Source organism: Pan paniscus, chromosome 17 (assembly GCF_029289425.2).
Source record: "Pan paniscus chromosome 17, NHGRI_mPanPan1-v2.0_pri, whole genome shotgun sequence".
Classification (NCBI taxonomy): domain Eukaryota; kingdom Metazoa; phylum Chordata; class Mammalia; order Primates; family Hominidae; genus Pan; species Pan paniscus.
In genome coordinates, this window is record NC_073266.2 from 44,366,319 (window position 1) to 44,387,924 (window position 21,606).

At 39.3% G+C, this 21,606-nt stretch overlaps 1 protein-coding gene and 1 long non-coding RNA gene across 7 annotated transcripts in view; one reads left to right on the top strand and one right to left on the bottom strand.

The window, feature by feature from the left end:
• The window catches only part of LOC100971672 (uncharacterized), a 76,273-nt gene that overhangs the window by 43,121 nt on the left and 11,546 nt on the right, over positions 1-21,606 (top strand). The gene's annotated exons all lie outside the window — the stretch shown is intronic.
• CHST9 (carbohydrate sulfotransferase 9) overlaps positions 1-21,606 on the bottom strand; it is a 269,480-nt gene that overhangs the window by 19,638 nt on the left and 228,236 nt on the right. For 2 of the 6 annotated variants that reach the window (XM_055102564.1, XM_003830268.4), the window contains one exon: positions 8,890-8,927. The exons of 3 other annotated variants lie outside the window; for them this stretch is intronic. In XM_055102564.1, coding sequence (XP_054958539.1) covers positions 8,890-8,927 — 38 coding nt within the window. Of the gene's footprint in view, positions 1-7,546; positions 8,211-8,889; positions 8,928-21,606 lie in introns of those variants that run through there. One more of the 6 variants, XM_008955724.4, reaches the window with a different exon arrangement.

Sequence of the window (21,606 nt, forward strand, 5' to 3'; positions counted from 1 at the left end):
AAAGCTTTAGGTCAGGCAAAGAATTAATTTCATTTGTTTACAAAGTAGATTATGCCTAATAAAATCTATTTTGTTTATGGTCACATTTTAATCAATCCACTGCTTTAGAAAATGAGAGAATTCTGATTGGCTAATCATTCAACATAGTAAATTACATTATTCCACATCCACAGAACACTGGCCTAATTGCATTATCCAGTAATGATAAAAATATTCCTTTTAATACATTTTGAGCAAGGCATATACCAGTGATGAAACAGGGAAGAATCTTGTTTATTCCATCCTTGTTTGATGAGCGACCACAGAATATAACATAACACTTCTGTGTATAAGAATTTTTTCAACATTAAGGATAATAAGGACAAGGTAGTTTTCACTGGATCCTTACTGGTACTCTGAATTTTCACTATTTGTCCGCATTTCTTCTCCTTCCCGGAAATTTGTTTTCTGGGAAAAACAAGTGCTACTTTGTCAAATAAAGCTTAAATAAAATTGGTTTCAATTTATGCATAATAAAAGGAATGCCTAGTGACTTTCTATCTCTAGTGGGAGGTAGAAAACTCTCCAGGGTGACTTTATTCACTCCAGAGGTTCTGGTGAGCACCAAGGAATATTACCTCTGCAAAATGCAGACATACGCAAAAGGATACATCAAATTTAAGAGAAGTCCGTAGATAGATATCTGAGGGATCTGCCTTAGGGGATGTAGACCATATATACAACACGAATTCCACAGAATTAGCCTGGTATTCACGATCACTGTTTCTTAAAACATAACTCTTTTATGTTACCAAGCAACTTTTATCTGAGATGATGACTACTCGAATACTTCTTTTGCATATCGCCAGAAAATATCAAGTTTTCATTTGAGTCCTTAATTCAAGTTCTTTATCACAAGAAGAAAGAATAGCATGGATAAAATGGTTTAAAGGTAGCCAAAAAAAAAAAAAAAAAACCATTGTATTTTAGAATGCATATTCAAACATATTCCAAAAAATACTGTATTTTAGAATGCATATTCAAATATGATGACAAGTGGGCTCTGTGGCTCATATTGACAATAGCTTTAACCTATGAAGTGAGTGTCTTTCTACACGGAGGTGATGAGTTACTGAATACTGAACGGCTCTACTAAATTGTGCTTTTGGCTATTAGAACTTGGCTACTGCCTTTTGTTGCTATGTGTTGAGAGAAAAATCTCAAATGATGATGCTAACCATTTTGCTAATAAAATATGCTAAGCTGAAACATTTCAGTTACTCAATTCATCTTCTGGTACAGATGCTAGCAAGCAGAGAAGGATATGATTTGAAAAACTCAACAGAAAGGAGGAAAAAGATGAGAAAAAGATTGACTAGAAAATTATTCATGGAATATATTTCACCAGCCGATTGGGTGTTAGCATCTTAGGTGGTGTGGTTAATGCTAATTTACATTAAACGGTAAATTAACTATTTTTCATAAATGGTACATTTTCAGTACGGAGTTTCAGTATTCCATATTTTCTCACATGGGTACATACACAATGACACTGTTATTACTAACAATAAAGAACTTGTAAGAGAGTTTTTAGAAGTAACATAGTTTTCTAAGAAATACAAAGAAAACATTTTATAGTGAGTGAAAATAAAGGTTTTTACTTCAGATTCTCTTTTTATTTCCATGATATTTCTGCCTGGGCTCTGCCAAGAAAAACTGGCAGTGGGCAACGGATTATGCCAATGTATACTTTTTTCCCCTCTGAGTTTTTAATCTCTTTTCAGTTGACAAATAGTTTTCTCTTAGACCAGATTCACTTTATTTTTCACTTACTTAATTAAAAAAGTAATTTACTGCTCAACAGGGACCCCGGAGTTATGTATGCTCATCTTCATGGTTAAAACACTTTGAAAAAAGACATACCACATCATAAAAATCTGTATTCCAGGGTCTCAGAACAGACTGCTTCAGTACTGATGTCAGAATTGGGGGATTAATTAGGGTGGTCATAAGTGAGATCACTTAATTAATAGAACAGCTTCCAGAAGAGGTGGGAGTGTAGTATAATGGTGGAGAGAAAGGAATTCAGAATGAGATACACCTGGATTCACATTTGAGGGCTGCCACTCATCAGCTGAGTGCCATTAAGGAAAGATATTTAAAGCATCCCAGAATAGTGGCTGTTGCTCACACTGTAGATAGCGTTGGATTGCCTTATTTAATCCTGGCGTGACCACTTATGCATGCATGATTTTAGACAAACTAATTCGCCTCACTAAGATGAATCTTTTGATTTGTTCCTACTTCGCAGGGTCACTGTTGTGAGGTTTAAGAGAGATAATTTAATGTAAAATTTAGCATAATGCCTACACACAAAAAGCTTGTCAAGCATTTAATAATAATACCAAACATTAATATTACTAATATCGTGCTAAATGTGGCAGGACCTGAAAAATTAGGAAACCTGATTTCAAGCCTGAGTTTCCACCTGTATAAAGTGGAGATTAAAATCCTGGTCCTCACAAGGTTGTTGTAACAAAACATGAGATATGGAGCACTGAGTGATTAGCACAATTATTGATGGCAATTATTCAGAAGTATTGAGTGCTTGAGTGAGAGCTGTCTGTATATTTGATTGTGAATCGTTCTCACAGTGTTTATTCCAACCACTATTTTCTTCTTGGTGGTCATGCTTTTAAAACATCTGAAGGCCATATTCTCAGCTTTGCTTTGTCTTGTCAATCTAGATACCTTTCCACAGGTACCCTTCACATTTTAACTTTCCTGGCTTCCAATTAAAGAGGCAAAGCCCAGCACTTTGACATTTACACTTAAGTATTTTCTAGGTAGAAGCCATCTGACCTTTAAAAAAGACATCTTTTATAAATTCTTCTTTGTTAACCACCATTAGTGTCACCACTTTTCGATCCTTTCAGTCCTTCTTTCAGGATTTTGAAAAAGACTCGTAAATTGGATAGCTTTTCTAAAAGTGCAACTCTCTCAATTCTGAAGGTAATCTTAAAAGGGAATTAGGGACAAGTGGGATCTTTACTAGCTCCATTAGTGCCAAACTTGCAAAGAGAAACTATCTTTAAGTCAAAATTGTCTCCTTGAGTGCGTGGCCATTTTGATAAGAATAGTGCAAGGTAATGCAATCCCACTTTAAATTTAGAAGTTCTAAAGTTCACACTACACTGAAAAGTCATCAGTGAGTGGTATTGCCATGCTTACATTAGAGGAAAGAATCAGGTACTCAAGTCTTGAACCAGGCAAACCATTTAATGTTCTGCAGGCAATATGGATATGGACATACAGGTAAAAAGAAGATCTGGATCTCTCTGCCCTTTAATTCTTTCATTTCCTGACTGTGTGACCATTATTCATAATGACCATGTGCAGTCTTGGCTTGTTCCTTCTGTTTTTGGTTTAGAATCCTTACCTGGGAGGGGAAGGAATGATACCTTGTTCCTGCCTTACCAGAATCAAGGACACAGCAGGTTTGAACATTCTGGTGTATAGGGAGTAGACTCTAAATTTAGCAGCCCCTCTAGCTACTAGAATAAGAATTTAGTGATCTGAAGAATTTACATTCTGCCAGCAGTTGATCGAGTTCTTATGATATGCAAGGCCCAATGTTGGACATGGAAATGAACCAAACACAATCTCTTCCCTTTAGGGCAATACCAGGTAGTTTCAAAAATCATGTTGGGATATAAATGATTAGAATATAGGGTAGAAAATATCTATAGCAAAAGGGCAGAGAAAATAAAATGGGGTCATGGAAGAGAGTGAGATTATTCTTGGCTATGTGATAAAGGAAAGCTTCATGGAGAAGGTAGTATTTGAGTTAGGTCTTATATGAGTAAATTTTGTACATGAAGAGAAGGGGATTAGTATGTTGATGAAATAGTTTTATAAAGAACCAACAGTTTTATATAAAGGAGTAGAACGGGAAATAAGTCTAGGAAGGTGGGGAGAATCCTCTCCAAAGGAGTACAAGATCCCAAGGCTTTGTATTTCATACTCCAAGGTTAGAAACGTATTGTATGGCTTTCCATCAGAATCACATATTGAGTTTTTGAAATTGCAAATGTCTGAGCAGGATCATTCCCAACATTTGTGGGACCTAGAGCAAGAGCATGAATGGAGGTCCACATACTATATGTCGAACTATTTCAAAGTGTTAAAGGAAGCTGCACCCAAGACCTGGTCCTTGTTCCCATCCAAGGGACTGCTTTGGGACTAGGAGGCTTAAGAAGCCCTGCTGTCCCTCAAGGCCATCCTGCACTAGAGGCCTGATTCATTGCTTGGAACTTCACGGGGGAAACAGGACGGACCCTGGACTTAGCCTGGGGACTCGTGGGCAGGGCCTGCATCTGCCCCCATCAAGGATGGAAATGACTCAGTCCAGGTCTTCTGGTTACTGAAGGAAAAGGTTCTCCTACCTCATGTTTTACTTTTCTGATTCCAGATTACCAGGAGGTTCTAAGCACCAGGTGAAACTATACTCACCCACTCCACACCCCCTCCCCAAGCAGAGGGGAGGGTAGAAGTACAGTTACCTGGGGAACACAGTCTGCCTATATATCCTCCCACTTCAGGGGCTACTGGGTGGCTATCCAGAAACTAAAGCATCCCTTCTTTCTTTGATTTCACAGGGCCCACACAGCCTGACCTCTCTCAATAAGGGAATTTCACTCTTTTATTGGTCTATCCCATTTGCCCAGATGACCCAGTTCAGCTGCTATGTTCCTTTCCATGTTTTGTGTGCTCTCAATTGGTCATGAAACTTTAAAACATGAGGCTCAGAAAAAAAAAATCTGTCTTTGCATGACTGTGTTTGTGATGCTTGCAGACTCCTAAAGCCTGTGACCTTTCTTGGTCTCGTCTGAGGGTTGTGCTGTGTCTTAACCCAAGTCTAGAGCTACTGACCCAGAATGTCTTGGGGTTTGGATTGGAGATGGGGTCTCAGGATCTGTGTTAACAAGTTTCAGGGGTGACTATAATGCCCAGTCAGGGTTAAAATCACTGTTAACAATAGGGGAGGTTTTTCTACTTAGTTTTTATTTCTCAGCAAGATGATATTTTAAAAAGCAAACTGCAGGAGAATGGAAGATGAATAGAAAGGTGGTGAGGCTAACAGGAGAGCCTCAGGAAATCACCGAGCAAATGAGACAAGGGCCTGGATAAAGCAGGGGTTATGGGTGGAGGTGAGAAGCTGGTTGGGAGAGGTCAACAGAAGATCCCATCAGAAGTGCCCAGTGCTCAGAGGGAGTGATGGAGTCGAGGATGACTCTGAGGTTTCCGGCTTGTTATGGGTCATATTATGTCCCCCAAACAGATATGTTGAAGTCCTAACTCCTAGTACCTAAGAATACAACCTTGTTTGATAATAGGGTCTTTGCAACTGCAATTAAGTTAAGAGAAGGTCATTGAGGGAAAGCCCTAAGCCAAGATGGCTGGGATCCTTATAAGAAGGGGAGGGACACAAAGGGAGGGCAGCCATGTGTCCACAGGGGCAGAGAGTGGAGTGATGTGGCTGTAAGCCAAGGAATGTCAAGGATTGCTGGCAAGCACTAGAAGCTAAAAAGAGCAAGGAAGGATCCTTCCCTACAGGTTTCAGAGAGACTATGGCCCTGCTGACCCCGTATTTTGTATGTGAGACAATACATTTCTGTTGTTTTAAGGCACCTGTTCATGGTACTTTGTTTTGGCAGCCCTAGGGACCGAATACAGAGCTGTAATGGCCTGTACTGGTGTTGCCTCTCTCTGCACTGGGTCATCAGTGAGGGCAAGCGTTTCTCGTAGACAGCACCTGTCTATGAATGTTCTCCACAGCATAGACATCCTCTGCACCAGAAACAGAGCCTCATATTCGGTGTTCCTCTTTGTTATCTAGCTGCACAAACACAAGGTATTAATTCACTAAGGGTTTCAATTATCTGCTATATAAAAAGGCATAAACATAAAAGGTTTTAATTGTCTTTTATATAATAAGGCAGTTTCCAAAAATTAAATTAGGATTTTTACATTTAGTTTTCCCATTCTCATGCTGACCATATTTTAATTTGATTTTGAAAGCATTTTTGGTAATATTTTAAAGTATTATCTTTCATCTAGTATCATAAAAATTATTTAGAAAACCTATAGAAAATTTCATCTCTACAAGTAACATTTTTCAGATAGGAAATGATTGCAGCATTGAACTGCCAAAGAGACAGCTGAAAAAAAAAATGGGTCATGCATTCATCCCATTCTAGAACAGAGGCTGCCAAGCAGTTCACTGCTCATTTTTGTCCTGTTCTCGTAAACAAGCTGCGTTAACAAGTTACTTTTAAAAAGCATACTAATTTCCCCAGTGAATTGCACAGGAAAGAATCCAGCGTTCCCTCCAGAGGACTCAAATAGTTGTTTGTTCTCAGAGCTCAGGTGTGGTAAAATAGCCGTGGGCTAAAAGCACAGGCTGGATATTGGCCAGCAGGCTAAAGCTTCCCCTCCACTCCTGATTTCTCACATTGGTGCACAACTCATAGCCTGCCTGATGTGGGGGGAAAAAAGACTCGATTTTCAATTTCAATGTAATTACACAATCTATAGTGCCTAATGGGAAGGATTTAGGGGCAAGATTAATGCTCAGCGGCGCTCCATTTTGCCTTTTTTTCTGATAAAAAATACTGTATTGATTGTCTAAAGTGGGTTTTCAAAAATGTTTTTCAAGAACCAAATTATTTTGGTGGCATAGTGATTTGAAAAAGAAGGTGACTTTATTTCTTGACTCTCTGCCAGAGTTTATATAAATTAGAGGTATAAGATACCTTTTTGAATTGTATTGCCAGTGTATCATTCTTGAGAGTGGGGAGCACTTCTTTACTTGGGAGAAGAATGAATAGAAATTTCACTGTAGGATTAGAAATATAAGCAATGATTGAAGGAGACGACGATCTGTTCTGAGAATGACTGTAAAATTAAAATATTAAGACCTTTCCCTCTTCAGTTAAATCCTAAAGAATTTCACTCTCTTATTGAGACTGAAAACCATTATAATTTTATATGGCATCAGATCAATATTTAAGATTATGAGTAAATATTTGGCATTCTATTTTGGTGTCTACATATTTTGTTAGTTTTGCTAAATGTAAAAAGAAGCTAAAATAGGAAATGAAAATCTACCCATGAGAAGTGACCTTAGTATATTTTTTGACCAATTGCTTTAGGTTGTTAAGTTAATAAGGGAAACAGGTAGGTTGTTACATTTATAAGGAAAACAGGGCTCTTTATAAGGAAAAGTATTCCTATATGATTTAAATAAATAAAAATAGCAGCAGTAAACTTTACTGGCTAACCATTGCTGAGCGTCACCAAACCACTTGAGCACATACAAATAATTTTAAATGAAGTAATAAAGAAACTAAGGGCCGGGGTGGTGGCTCATAGCTGTAATCCCAGCACTTTGGGAGGCTGAGGCAGGCAGATCATGAGGTCAAGAGATCAAGACCATCCTGGCCAACATGGTGAAACCTGGTCTCTACTAAAAATACAAAAGTTAGTTGGGCATGGTGGCACACACCTGTAGTCTCAGCTACTTGGAAGGCTGAGGCAGGAGAATTGCTTGAACCTGGGAGGCGGAGATTGCAGTGAGCCAAGATTGTGTCACTGCACTCCAGCCTGGTGACAGAGCGAGACTCCGTCTAAAAAAAAAAAGAAAGAAACTGAGTTTAAAAGGCAAATGAACTATTTGAAATGGCCAATTGATTTTGCTATTTCACAATGATGGCATTTTCAAGTATTAAGAGAGTTGCTACTACAAGTCAACATGTACAACAGTATTTAAAAACAAAATGGCACCTGATTAAATTTTGGCTACTGAATTTGAAAAATAGTATATTAGCCAAATGGGTTGACTATTTTGAAAGCTTGATGAGTTACAGGGCATCTGGCACAGATTGGGTAAAACTAGAACTTTATTAGGATGGACTGACAATAGGAACTAGAATTGGAATTTCTTTTGGAGTGCACTTAGAAGGTTGAAAAATGCACCTTTGACTGGTATAAGTGTAGATTTACCACCCTTCTCTTTGGTAAGGGTAAACTGTAATTTATGCCATTGAAAGGAAAAAAGAAAGAAGATATGGAAATGTGTACCTATGGGTGAAACCCAAGCATATTTTTCCACAGGTCAATGTCTGCATTCTCTGACTCTAGTGGCACAGGCAGGGTTTGGAGAAACTGTAGCTAAGCTGGCCTGGGGAAAAATTAGGTGGGTGGGGCAAGATATGCTTTTGGGGAAGGCCTCTCTTTGTTTGTGTGGCTGCAGGTCTCAAGCTCCTAAAACAGTTCTATAGAAGGACACCATCTACCTAGAAATACAAAAATAGATCAGTAAGAAGATGGGATAAGAAAACCATGATGCAGACAGGAAGATGCTGGCCAACTGTGAGTAGAAACAAAAGACCAGAATGGAAGATCAACTTGTGGTATATAGGGGGCCAGTTCTTAGCTGTTTGGGAGGCAGTGACTTTTAGCTAATTGAACGAAAACCTGAGAAAATCACGGAGAGTCACCTTAGTTAAGGGAAAAGTAGATGGAAGTATCTATTTGCTGCCATGATAGTATCAATACAGAGGTCACAATAAGGTCACAGAGATACTTGCAAGTTAGAACTGGCAGAGTCTCATTAGTCTACTGTTTCCCGTTTGGATAGGATGTGGTAGGGAAGGACTTGGCTTGGGAGGAGACAAAGAAAGTGCATGGTCATCTACATATGACCAAATATGTTTTTTTCCCCAGAACCAATAACATATATATTGCTCATAACTAACAGCTAACATTACCCCCTGCCTTTTTTACATTTACACATGTTAACATTGAAACAAAATTCTATATTAGAGTTTATGAGAAATGAGAGAATACCTGGTTGGTGATATGTTCCTGGATTTTTTCTGTACTCACTGAAAGAGAAAGCAAAAGAATTTTTACATTAAAGCATGAAAATGAATAAAATGCGGTACTGATGCAGCTCTGTTTACAGTAAACACTTCCAAAGTGGTCATGGACTCTCTCTATCACAATGTGGATGTTTACAACCACTTCAATAACTGGGGGGAAAAAGCCAAAACCTAAATAAACTGTGTTAGGCAAAGATAACAGAAAATGGAGTGGAAATCCAATAAGGGTGATACCAGCAGAATGTATTAAACTTTCACAGATAAATGATGAAGAGATGAAAAGGACCGAAGAAAAATTTGAACAACAGCCAGTCAAAACAAAGTTTTCCAAACAATGACAACCTATTGAAGTATAATACTAATACTGAGCTCAGGGAACCCTGAGAACTGGACAAGGAGATTTGAGGTGGCAGGTGGCAGAAGTGCTACTTCAAAAACATTTCTTACGTGGGAAGTGATAAAGGCAATATTATACTTTGTTGTTATGGTATTGCCAGAGATTGAAGTACAAACCAACAGTTATATAAATTGTATCTTGATCAGGATGAAAAACATGCAGAGTAATGTATGACAGGCAACCAAGGGACATAAAAAATAAGGATTCTAATATAATATATTTCTCTGTCATTGTGAAAATAGCCTGAAAGTGATCAACGTTATGTATGTCTTAAGTAGAGGAAAATAAAATCCTTAGTAGTAATAAATAAAAAACAAACCATGAGAAAAGAAAAGAGAGAAGACATTTAGTGGCATCACGGTTATTATGTGTTTGTGAACACCTTAGTGTGTTACAAACATTTTATTAAATGTGTCCCTTTTAAAAAAACAAACTTTAATTTTAATTGAAATAACTGTTGAGTCACATGTAGTTGTAAGAAATAATGCAGAGAGATTTCTTGTACTTTTTACCCAGTTCCCCTAATGGTAACATCTTGAAAAGCTATAGTACAATATTACAACCAAGGTATTAATATTGATACAAAGAGTATTTTCCTTACCACAAGTATCTCCCCTTTTGTCCACTACACTACATCACTTCCCCTCCACCTCCATGCTTTCCTTAAACCCCGGCAACCACTAGTCTGTTTTCCATTTCTGTCGTTTTGTCATTTCAAGAATGTTATACAAATGAATCATAAAGCATAGAGCCTTTAAGGATTGGCTTTTTTCCTCGGCATACTTCTCTGGAGATTCTTCCAGGTTGCTGTGTGTGTCAATGTGGTTGGTTTCTTTTTATTTTTGATATATTCTGTGGTATGGATGTGCCAAAGTTTGTTTAGCCATTTACTCATTGAAGGATATCTTGGTAGTTTCTAAGTTTTGACTATCATGAATAAAGCTGCTATAAACATTTTTGTACAGGTTATTATGTGAACATAAATCTTCGTTTCTCTGGAATAAATGTCCAGAAGTGACATTGCTGGGTTATATAATAATTGTAGGCTTAATTGTTTGAGAAACTGCCAAACTGTTTTCAAAAAAAGATGTTCCAAGTGAAACCTACTGGTCAATTAGTCAACCAATAATAAGTATACTTAAAAATTTTGTTAAGTATTCAGTACCAAGCTCGATGTCATATGAGATACAGTAGAAGTGTAAGGCATATAGGGGAAATTGAATGGTGATGTTCAGAGTGGGCTATTTGATGGTGTCATTGTTAGGAAATGCCTGATGCCTGGGGCCAGTCTCAGACTTGCCAGATAATAAGAATCAATTTTCTTCATTTTTTTAAGGGCAATCTCAATCAGATACTCTTGATATGTTTTAGATTTCTTTTGTCAGTTTATATGCGGAGTGTTTAAAGAAGAGACAACATGGCTTGTGGGAAAAGGTTGGCCTTTTAAATTACAGATCACTGGTGTTTAAATGTGGGCTCCCCAAAGAAGTGACATTTGAGTCAAAACCTGAAAGATGATAAAGGAGTTAACTTGACCAAGAAGAGGGGGGAGAATTTTCAGGTAGAAGGAAGAACATGACAAGGGCCATGTGATAGGAGGGAGCATAGTGGATCCAAGGATAGAAAGGAGGCCAGCATGGCAGGTGTGGAGAGGTGAGCAGGGCATAGTGTGAGAGAGGCTACACAGATAGGCAGGAAACCCCGCAAAGAAGTCAGGTAGATCATTTTTGGGAAATTTAAGATCCTCTCAAGAGCAGTGGGAAACTGATCATTAAGGGGATTCAGGCGAGTGCACAGGTAGTGACATCAGAATAGCATGCACAACCTATGTCCTGAATGGTATTGCCCAGGTTTTCTTCTAGGGTTTTTATGGTTTTAGGTCTTACGTTTAAGTCTTTAATCCATCTTGAGTTCATTTTTGTATAAGGTGTAAGGAAGGGGTCCAGTTTCTGTTTTCTGCATATGGCTAGCCAGTTTTCCCAACACCATTTATTAAATAGGAAATCCTTTCCCCATTGCTTGCTTTTGTCAGGTTTGTCAAAGATCAGATGGTTGTAGATGTGTGGCGTTATTTCTGAGTCCTCTGTTCTGTTCTGTTGGTCTATATATCTGTTTTGGTACCAGTACCATCCTGTTTTGGTTACTGTAGCCTTGTAGTACAGTTTGAAGTCGGGTGGTATGATGCCTCCAGCTTTGTTCTTTTTGCTTAGGGTTGTCTTGGCTATACGTGCTCTTTTTTGGTTCCATATGAAATTTAAAGTAGTTTTTTTCTAATTCTGTGAAGAAAGTCAATGGTAGCTTGATGGGGATAGCATTAAATCTATACATTACTTTGGGCAGTATGGCCATTTTCATATTGATTCTTCCTATCCATGGGCATGGAATGTTTTTCCATTTGTTTGTGTCCTCTCGTATTTCCTTGAGCAGTGGTTTGTAGTTCTCCTTGAAAAGGTCCTTCACATCCCTTGTAAGTTGTATGCCTAGGTATTTTATTCTCTTGTAGCTGTTGTGAATGGGAGTTCACTCATGATTTGGCTCTCTGTCTATTATTGGTGTATAGGGATGCTTGTGAATTCATGACTAAAACACCAAAAGCAATGGCAAAAAAAAGCCAAAATTGACAAATGGGATCTAATTAAACTAAAGAGCTTCTGCACAGCAAAAGAAGCTATCATCAGAGTGAACAGGCAACCTACAGAATAGGAGAAAATGTTTGCAATCTATCCATTTGACAAAGGGCTAATATCTAGAATCTACAAAGAACTTAAGTAAATTTATAAGAAAAAAACAAACCCCATCAAAAAGTGGGCAAAGGATATGAACAGACACTTCTTGAAGACATTTATGCAGCCAACAAACATATGAAAAAAGCTCATGATCACTGGTCATTAGAGAAATGCAAATCAAAACCACAATGAGATACCATCTCACACCAGTTAGAATAGCGATCATTAAAAAGTCAGGAACAACAGGTGCTGGAGATAATGTGGAGAAATAGGAATCCTTTTACACTGTTGGTGGGAGTGTAAATTAGTTCAACCATTGTGGAAGACAATGTGGCGACTCCTCAAGGACCTAGAACCAGAAATACCATTTAAGCCAGCAACCCCATTACTGGATATATACCCAAAGGATTATAAATCATTCTACTATAAAGACACATGCAAACGTATGTTTATTGCAGCACTGTTCACAATAGCAAAGACTTGGAACCAACCTAAATGCCCATCAATGACAGACTGGATAAAGAAAATGTGGCACATATACACCGTGGAATACTATGCAGTCATAAAAAAGGATGAGTTCATGTCCTTTGCAGGGACATGGATGAAGCTGGAAACCATCATTCTCAGCAAACTAACACAGGAACAGAAAACCAAACACCTCATGTTCTCACTCATAAGTGGGAGCTGAACAATGAGAACACATGGGCACAGGGAGGGGAACATCACACACTGAGGCCTGTCAGGGACTGGGGGACCAGGGGAGTGATAGCATTAGGAGAAATATCTAATGTAGATGATGGGTTGATGGGTGCAGCAAACCACCATGGCACATTATACCTATGTAACAAACCTGTGTGTTCTGCACATGCATCCCAGAACTTAAAGTTAAAAAAAAATATATCATACGCAGATTTGCATTTTTAAAAGACCACTCAACTCTGGTTGGCAACTGAAACACTGACTCCTCAGGGTGTCAGGGGTGGCAGCAGCACTACAAAACCTTAGTTTTGTTTCCTTTGGGACTAAGAGAAATCTGCAGAAATTGAAGAGACAAATAAGAGCCAAACAATAAAATATTCACACCCTAATAATGCAGCAGCCTACTGAACTCTAGAAAATGGACTAAAGGACAGCATGGTATCTAATAGCAGCTCTGACAATTACTAGGTGTTTGAACTGGGGCTAGTTACTTTAATGCTCTGGCTTGTTTGCCTATCTATAACAAAGGGTTAACAATATCCACCCCTTCCCAAATTTGTGAGGATTGAATGAAATAAGAATGAATTTTGCAGGTAAAGGATAAGAGAGGGGCACTCCAGGTAGTTGGGGCAGGACAAGGAAAGAAATCTAAGAGGCAGGTAAGTGTAGGGTGTGTGTGGGTGAATCGTGAGAAGTTCTGAGTGGCTTATGTAATACACGCATACACTTTAGCAGGTGTGGGGATGGAATGTGGGAAGAGGGAAGGGGCCCAGCCTTTGGAGGTTGTGACTTGGGGTGATATTGGAGGCTTTGCAGGCAGAAGGAGGCCAGCAAAAGTCTTTCAGATGAGGATGAGGTGGCCAAAGCAGTTCTTGAGAAAGATGAGTTGAGTGGTGATGTGGAGACGGGTTGAAGGGGTAGTAGAGGTGGGTGGTGAAGACAGCAATGAGCATGTGCTGTGTCCAGGCAGAAGGGGTGCGGGCTTGAGCCCAGGCAGTGAGAATGGGAAGGGAGGGACGCCAGGAGCAGGTGGTATTTCTGAGGTAGGTTCTGGAGATTGATTGAATGTGGGAAATACAGGAGCAAGAAGCAAGGACAACACTCAGGTTTTTATTAGGGAATCTGGCAGATGATAGCATTATTAAAGATACAATGAGAATACAGCAAGACCTCATCTCTACTTTTTTTTAAAATTAGCTGGGTGTGGTTGCATGTGCCTGTAGTCCCAGCTACTCAAGAGACTGAGGTGGGAGGATTGCTTGAGCCCTTGAGTTCAAGACAGTCCTAGAAACATAGTGAGACCCTGTCTGAAAACAAACAAACAAACACACAAACAAACAAACAAAAAGATACAATGGGAGAAGGAAAAAAAATGAAGAGGAAGTTAATAAGTGAGGCTTGTGCCTGTAATAAAGAGGAAGATACATGTAGGTTACAGAAGCTGACATGACAATTATGGCAGATTGAATAATGGCCCCCAACATGTCCACATCCTAATCAGCCTGTGAATACGGGACCTTTCATGACAAAGGGACTTTGCAGATGTGATTCAGTTAAGGATCTGTGGATGGGAAGCTTATCTGGACACATCCAGTGTAATCATAAGAGTCCTTATAATAAAGGGGCAGGAGAGTTTACAGCAGAGAGAAGGCGAGGTGGCAGTAACAGCAGGGGTCGGAGTGATGCCATTGCTGAAGAGGGCTGTGAGCCAAGGACTGTGGGCAACCTCTGGAAACTGGAAAAGGGAAGGACACAGATGACTCCTAGAGCCCTGCAAAGGAACGCAGCCTTGCTGATACCCTGATTTTAGTCTGGTGAGGCCCATCTGAACTCTGACCTTTAGAATTGTAAGATGCATAAATTTGTGTTGTTTTAAGCAACAAAGTTTTTGGTGATTTGTTACAGCAGCAAAAGGAAATGAATTCAAACAAGTTCTTATGCTTTTTCTCAGCTGTTCCTCAAGGGACGGGGAGGAAAGCACACTGCTGCTGAGTAACTGCTGTGTCCTGGGCCTAGGCGACATACCTCACAGACATTATGTCCTGAAAAGTAGAGATTATTCCTCCTATGTTTTTAAAGATTATGTGACCAGGGCTCAAATACATGCAGAAACTTGTCCAAATTTTCATGGTCTATGGGTGAAAGGACAGCCAGCATTCTAAGGAACAACATAGCTACTCTTAAGACATAGAAAAGCAAACTTTCATTATATAAAAAAGACATATGAACATGCAGGTTTTCAGCAGCACAATTCGCAATTGCAAAAATGTAGAACCAACCTAAATGCCCATCAACCAGTAAGTGGATAAAGAAAATGTGGTATATATACACCGTGGAATACTACTCAGCCATAAAATGGAATGAAACAATGGCATTTGCAACAACTTGGATGGAGCTAGAGACCATTATCCTAAGTGAAGTAAGTTAGGAACAGAAAACCAAATATCACATGTTCTCATTTATAAGTGGGAGCTAAGCTATGAGGATGCAAAGGTGTAGAAATGATGTAATGGACTTGAGGGACTCAGAGGGAAGGGTTGAGGGAGGGTGAGGGATAAAAGACAACATATGGGGTACCGTGTACACTGCTTAGGTGATGAGTGCACCAAAATCTCAGAATCACCACTGAAGAACTTATCCATGTAATCAAGAACCACCTGTTCTGCAAAAATTATTGAAACAAAATTTTTTTAAAGCTAACTTTCAGGATAAAACTAGTCTTTTTTGTCTCATATTTGGGTCTTATCCCTCCAGCTTTTGGTTAGAGGATTAAAGAGGGAAAAAATAAAAAAATTGACAAAGTTGTCTGACTGGCAGATTAAGTGGAGAGTTATCCCAGATTTCTTAAATTTTAATCTCATTATGTCTTCACAAAACAAAGCAGAATAAACTGCAGAGGGAGGTTGTGCACATTGTTGGCTCATCTTATGATGAAGGTGGTGTTGAGACACTTCTGTGCATTCATGAGCTTCAGGAACTATCATCAACATGGGTGGGGAAGGACCTATTTCTCTAAGATTTATAATTCCAGGACAACTGCCTCAAATTCTCCAAACTTTGCAGTGAGACTCACTAATTCTTCTCATTGTAAGTTGCTTGATTAATCACCCCGAACTGATTAAAATTCTAGGGAAAGTTATTTTGCTGCCTAAACAGTTTAAAGCAGTGGTTCTAAACCTCTTTCAGGTAACAGGCCCCTTTGAGAATCTAAGAGCAGCTATGATTCTGCATTTCAGAAAAGTGCCAACACACAGAAAAAAGGGAAAATGGCAGGAGGCTAATAGACCTTCTTCAGCCATGCATAGATCTGCAAGAATCTATCTGTTGCTCAAAGTCTTTTTTTTGAGCAACAAAATTTGCTCAAATTTTGGAAAATACTTCTTTTCTAGGTATCTCAGTAGGAACTTTACTCTCTCAAACCATAAATTTGTAGTGCCTTACATAAAAAGTTACAATTAAATCAACATAAATCTTTTGTTTTAATAAATAAAGCATATTCATGGCTTAGATTTTAGATCACATTTATAGATGAGGAAAATTTCTAGGCCCAAACAGTAACAGTGAAGCTACTACTGCTGGAAGGAATAATGTGCCACCTGTGTCTTAAATCTCAAGAGCAGAGACTTCAGGGCAGAGAACACCATACACATCACCTCTAGACTAGGTTGCTGGGAGCCAGAGGAAGAGCTTGGTGAAGTGCATGCAGCCACCATCTGCTCCCATCACCTAATGCTGCAGAACCAACTGGAGCTGTGCTACTTTGAGATAAACTAGAGGTGGGTTCCTGATCATATTACATGACACTCTCTCCCATTGTTAGCAATTAGGCAAGGACATTAGTGACAGAGGGGCATCCACTGAAAAAGACAGAGCAATACTGAAACAGCAAAGAGGAAGCCACTTAGACATTCTTGTTTCTTCAAATATCAGAAGCTTCCACATCATAGCAGGAGGGCTAGGGATGGACTTCACCTCCCAAAAGCTGTTGTCATTTGGACCAAACAAGGCTCCCTGGACTTCTGGCATCATCTGCTGGCCTGAGATCCAGTCGGCTTTTCGGGGTGTTGGAAACCTTTATTTTACAATCCCCATTGTGGATCTCAACTCCACCAACTATGTCCTCAGGCAGGTAGGACTCCTGGGCAATTGGGACATCAACAATTGTCTGTGGTGGGGATTTTGTACATAGAGACTGCCTTTGCACCATAGCCTTTACCGGAGGGAAATCTTATTTCCTGCAATGAACAGTCATTTGGGGCTCTGACAATTGGTATAAACCCTGGAGGACCAGTCCATCCAGAAGCACTTGGTACCTGGGTGTATCTTTTACCACCTTGTGAAAGTTTATTTTGAATCATAGGCTCTAACGTGTGAAATAATATTTCTTGGATGTAGGCTTCTCGGGGTAAGTTACTAGTCCCTCAAAACTACAGACTCATTAGCTGTGTAGTCATTTTCTCTAACTTAAAGAACTAAAAATGTAAGTTTAATATCTTATAGTATAGTATATTCATTCCAAAAAATATAATACCTTCACTGTGTCAGATACCTGCTAAGTGCTGGGCATGCAAAGATGATACAGCAGGGTGCTTGCCCTCAAGGAGGTCAGGGTCAGGTGGCAGAGAGAGATAAGTGAAGATAAACTGCAGTGCCTCCTGAGAAGTGTTTTCATAGAGTTATGGATAGCAAGCTGTGGGCACACAGATGGGGAACAACCAATATAATTGGTCTTGGGGAACAAGTAGGTTTCCAAGAGGTATGCTGCCATTAATCACTGCTATACTCCCTTTTAACTCATGCAGGAATATGTCTTGAACAACCAGGGACCATGATTTTAATTGATTTATTCTTAGCCTTTCACTTCATGGAGTTCAAGAATATCTCTTGAATATGGATATCTAAGTATCTGTATTGTACTATCTATTGGATATCTCTTTTGCATGTTTGAGCAAATTCTAGAGATACGGTGAGTTTAAGAACTGAAAAATAAGTTCAGAGATAGGACCTGTCTTTGTAACAGGAATCAGAATAATTAGAAGGTGGAATTTGAATTAGGTCTTCAAAAATGGATAGAAGTTGGGGAGAATAATGGTGATGACTACCCTAACTAGGGGAGAGGGTTTAAAGAGAAACAGCATTGCCCAGGCAGGTCTGGGTCAATTGCTTTATGTTTAAAGTGATAGACAATTTGGGGGGCAATTATGGTTTTTTCAGCAGAGGTGGGTTATAAAGGAAGATTAAACTGGTAAATAAATTGCTCAGAGTAGGGGGAGAAATTGGAGAATATCTAGGAGGCATTGGTGGGGTGCATAAAGTAAGTGATGGGTTGGGGCCTAGACTCAGGAGGTAGAAATGAGAAGGAAAATGAAGAAAATCAAAGACAGCATGTTGAAGAAATGTTTGAGAGAAACTGGTAACAAATGAATACAGGGAATAAAGATTAGAAGGAGTTGTACCTGACTTTATTCATTCATTTATTCCAACAAATACTGTTTGATCAGCTGTCAGGTGTCATGTATGGATGGGTACAAAGTTCTGGAGACCCAACTGTGAACAAGACCATTGCTCCCAATTAGCCTGCTCCTTTCTCCCAAAGAACTGGTTGGCTCTGTTCTCCCCTTTTCCATGACATTGTCTCTTTCTGTACTATCACCTACATTTAGCATGACCACTTCTGTAGGGGTGCTTGAACTGTTTTGAAGGTGCGACATGTGAAGTCTTGAAATAGGGCAAGGAAAAGGAGATGAGATTATGAATCTATTCCTCTTTCCTGGGGTGCAATATGCCCATTATAGATCTGCACATGTAGAGTAATTTCATATTCCAGAACTGTGGAGTTCTGGAGTATCACATCCCCCTCTTTTCCCCATCAAATTGTATTTTAATAAGGAATCTGATAATCTGGGAAAGAGGGCCAATATGGTGATCTGAAACAGGGCAGATTTGGTCATTCAGCAAACTGGGGCCCTGTCCTTACCTCTCAAAGAAGCACAGAGAGGAAGCTATTGCTTATGAAAAGGCACAGGACCAGGAAATAGCTCAAGGGGCCAATGACAGGGTGGGGAACAGGGACTCAAAGAAGTCCATGGGTAGCAGGACAGTGTGTCAGTGTCTTCAGAATATATCTACAATGCATGCTGTCTAACCACGATCCCTAATTTGTTGAGCCCATCAACATGTCTCCTCTGGACTATGCTGTTAGCCTTCTGGGGTCTCCCAGTTGCCACTCTGGCTCTCTCCAAGTTCCTTTCTTCATCTTGTAGGCCTTGCACCATCTGCTTCTTTCCTACCACCTCTACAACCTTGCCTTGCTGTCTGTTTCCCTTCCTTTCTACCCTCCATCTACTCTGGTCTTATGTTCATTTCTGGTCCTTTTTGGCCTCTTGTCTTTTGCACATGCTGTTGTCTTCTCTCTCCAATTTTGCAGGTCTGGTTCTTTCACATTTTTCAAGTCTCACTTTAATATTAAGATCTCAGGAGTTCTTCCCTGGTCACCCCATCTCTTCTTGTGATTTTTGATCTCAGCCTATTGTTTCTTTCATAGCACTTACCACAATTTGCAATTATTTTATTTGTAGGTCTGGTTACTTTTTTGCTTGTTTCCTATTCTATAATGTAAGCTCCTTGAGGTCAGGGACTACATTCATTTTGTTTATTGTATCCTAAGGACCCAGCTCAGTGATACTGAGACCACTATCAATTATTCCATAAATATATGTATTGAACACCTAGAGTGTTCAATATATATATTGATCTCAGTGGGTGAAGCCTTGCACTAGCCTCCAACATATTGAGGGCAGCTGCTCCTGGCCCTGGTTTGCTCATGAAAGAAAAGGTACATGGGTTAAAAATCTTTAGATGGATGATATTAGGGCCTGAGTTTGACTGCTGATGAATTCTGGGCCATATCAAATGCTTTGTTTGTGATAGCAGCCCTTTTCATATTCGTTCCCAACTGATTTTCCAAAATGTTTAAGCACCTCAATAACAGGAATTACACCAGAATTCTGTTTTGTTGTTTTTTTTTTTTTTGTATTTTACACATCTATACCATCATAGTTCTGTATTAGGAATACAGTGTGCTCCAAATTATGGGAATTGAAGTGAAGGACTGAGAGTTAATTCTAGATAACTTACAAGATCATGATTTGCAATTTTCCTGATGATTAACCACATTACACTTGTCCTTTTAGTTTGAATTTACCCAAATTTCTACCATTTTTCCACTAAACTATTTACTCAAATAGTTTTTTTTGGGCACAGCTGTGGTAAATATATGCACTTTCTTTTAATTACTTTGTGCAGTGTGTGTAGCAAGGAAGCCTTGGGTAGGCTGGACAGCACAAGTGCAGGCTGAAATTGAGAGCCCAGGCACTGGAGAAGAACCCAAGACACAAGCTTGGGGTGTGTCTGGGGATGACAAGACAGGCTGGATACAAGTTTCCTTGGCAAAAGGTCAGAGGGAGTCCAGCATTCATGACATCTGTCCAAATAAGGAAGAGGCAGGTGACTACTGGTGGTAAGGAACATATCCATGCTTTGGAGGGACTTGGGTACCAGGTCATGTACAACTCAGGAAAGAAGGCAGGAGCTTAGCTGCTGGGGGCCTGAGGGATAAAGCAAGGGCTGATTCAGAAGGTAACAGGGCAATCTTCCAGTGACTGAGGTCAGGCAGTCAGTTGAGGATCAGGGGGACTCAGGAGCCACATAGTTCATTTCTGTGAGTTATAGCCATTTAAATATGAGAAAAAATTACCTCTTCCCTTGAGCTAGTAAAATTCCAATAAATTAAAGTATATAATTATAGCGCCAGGTGCGGTGATTCATGCCTATACTCCCAGCACTTTGGGAGGCTGAGGTGGGTGGATCACAAGGCCAGGAGTTTAAGACCAGCCTGGCCAACATGGTAAAACCCTGTCTCTAATGAAAATACTAAACCCTGTCTCTACTAAAAATTAGCTGGGTGTGGTGGTGCACACCTGTAGTCCCAGCTACTCGGGAGGCTGAGGAAGGAGAATTGCTTGAATCCAAGAGGCAGAGGTTACAGTGAGCTGAGATTGCGCCACTGCACTCCAGCCTGGGCGACAGAGTCAGACTCTGTCTCAAAAAATATATACATATATACACACACACAATTATATCATATATACAAATATACATATATCATATATAATTATATCATATATATATACACAATTATATAACCACTAGGACCACAAAAATAATATAATTGTGTACATATATACAATTATATATATAATATACAATTTTTTATATATATACACACACAATTATTTTATTTTTGTGGTCCTAGTGGTTATGATTCTGCTAATGATAATGTTTGTCTCTTGCTTATGGATAGCCTTAGCCTGGTGGAGATGACAATATTCTCTGGCCTATGCAAGAAAAGAGGAGGGAATCCCACTTAACAAAAACTTAAGTCATTCTCAAATTTATTCAAATCATACTTGAAAAGGCGGAATGAAATTTAGGGGGATACGTTTTAACTATATAAGCCTTTGCTAATAAAAGATTAAGAAGTATGTGGCTTAGCATCTTTTAATTATTTTTTTCTAGCAACTTGAATATACAATGTTTGAAATCTCTGGTTGGATCAACATTATTTTGCTCAGAGGTTTGTGGACTTTGCATACTGATTCTTTCCTGTTTCCAAGTGCATTTGCTTTTAGGCTATTTTTATTCACTTTAAAGGAATTTTAATAACTTTCTGTTGACAGCATGGACAGCTGGTCTTGAGAATTAAAGAAAATTCACTTGCTGACTGAGGAAGGAAGTGACATCAATGAGCTTCTAAAGTCAGCCCAGGGGGGGACATTGGCTGGTGAGAGAGTAGCCTTTC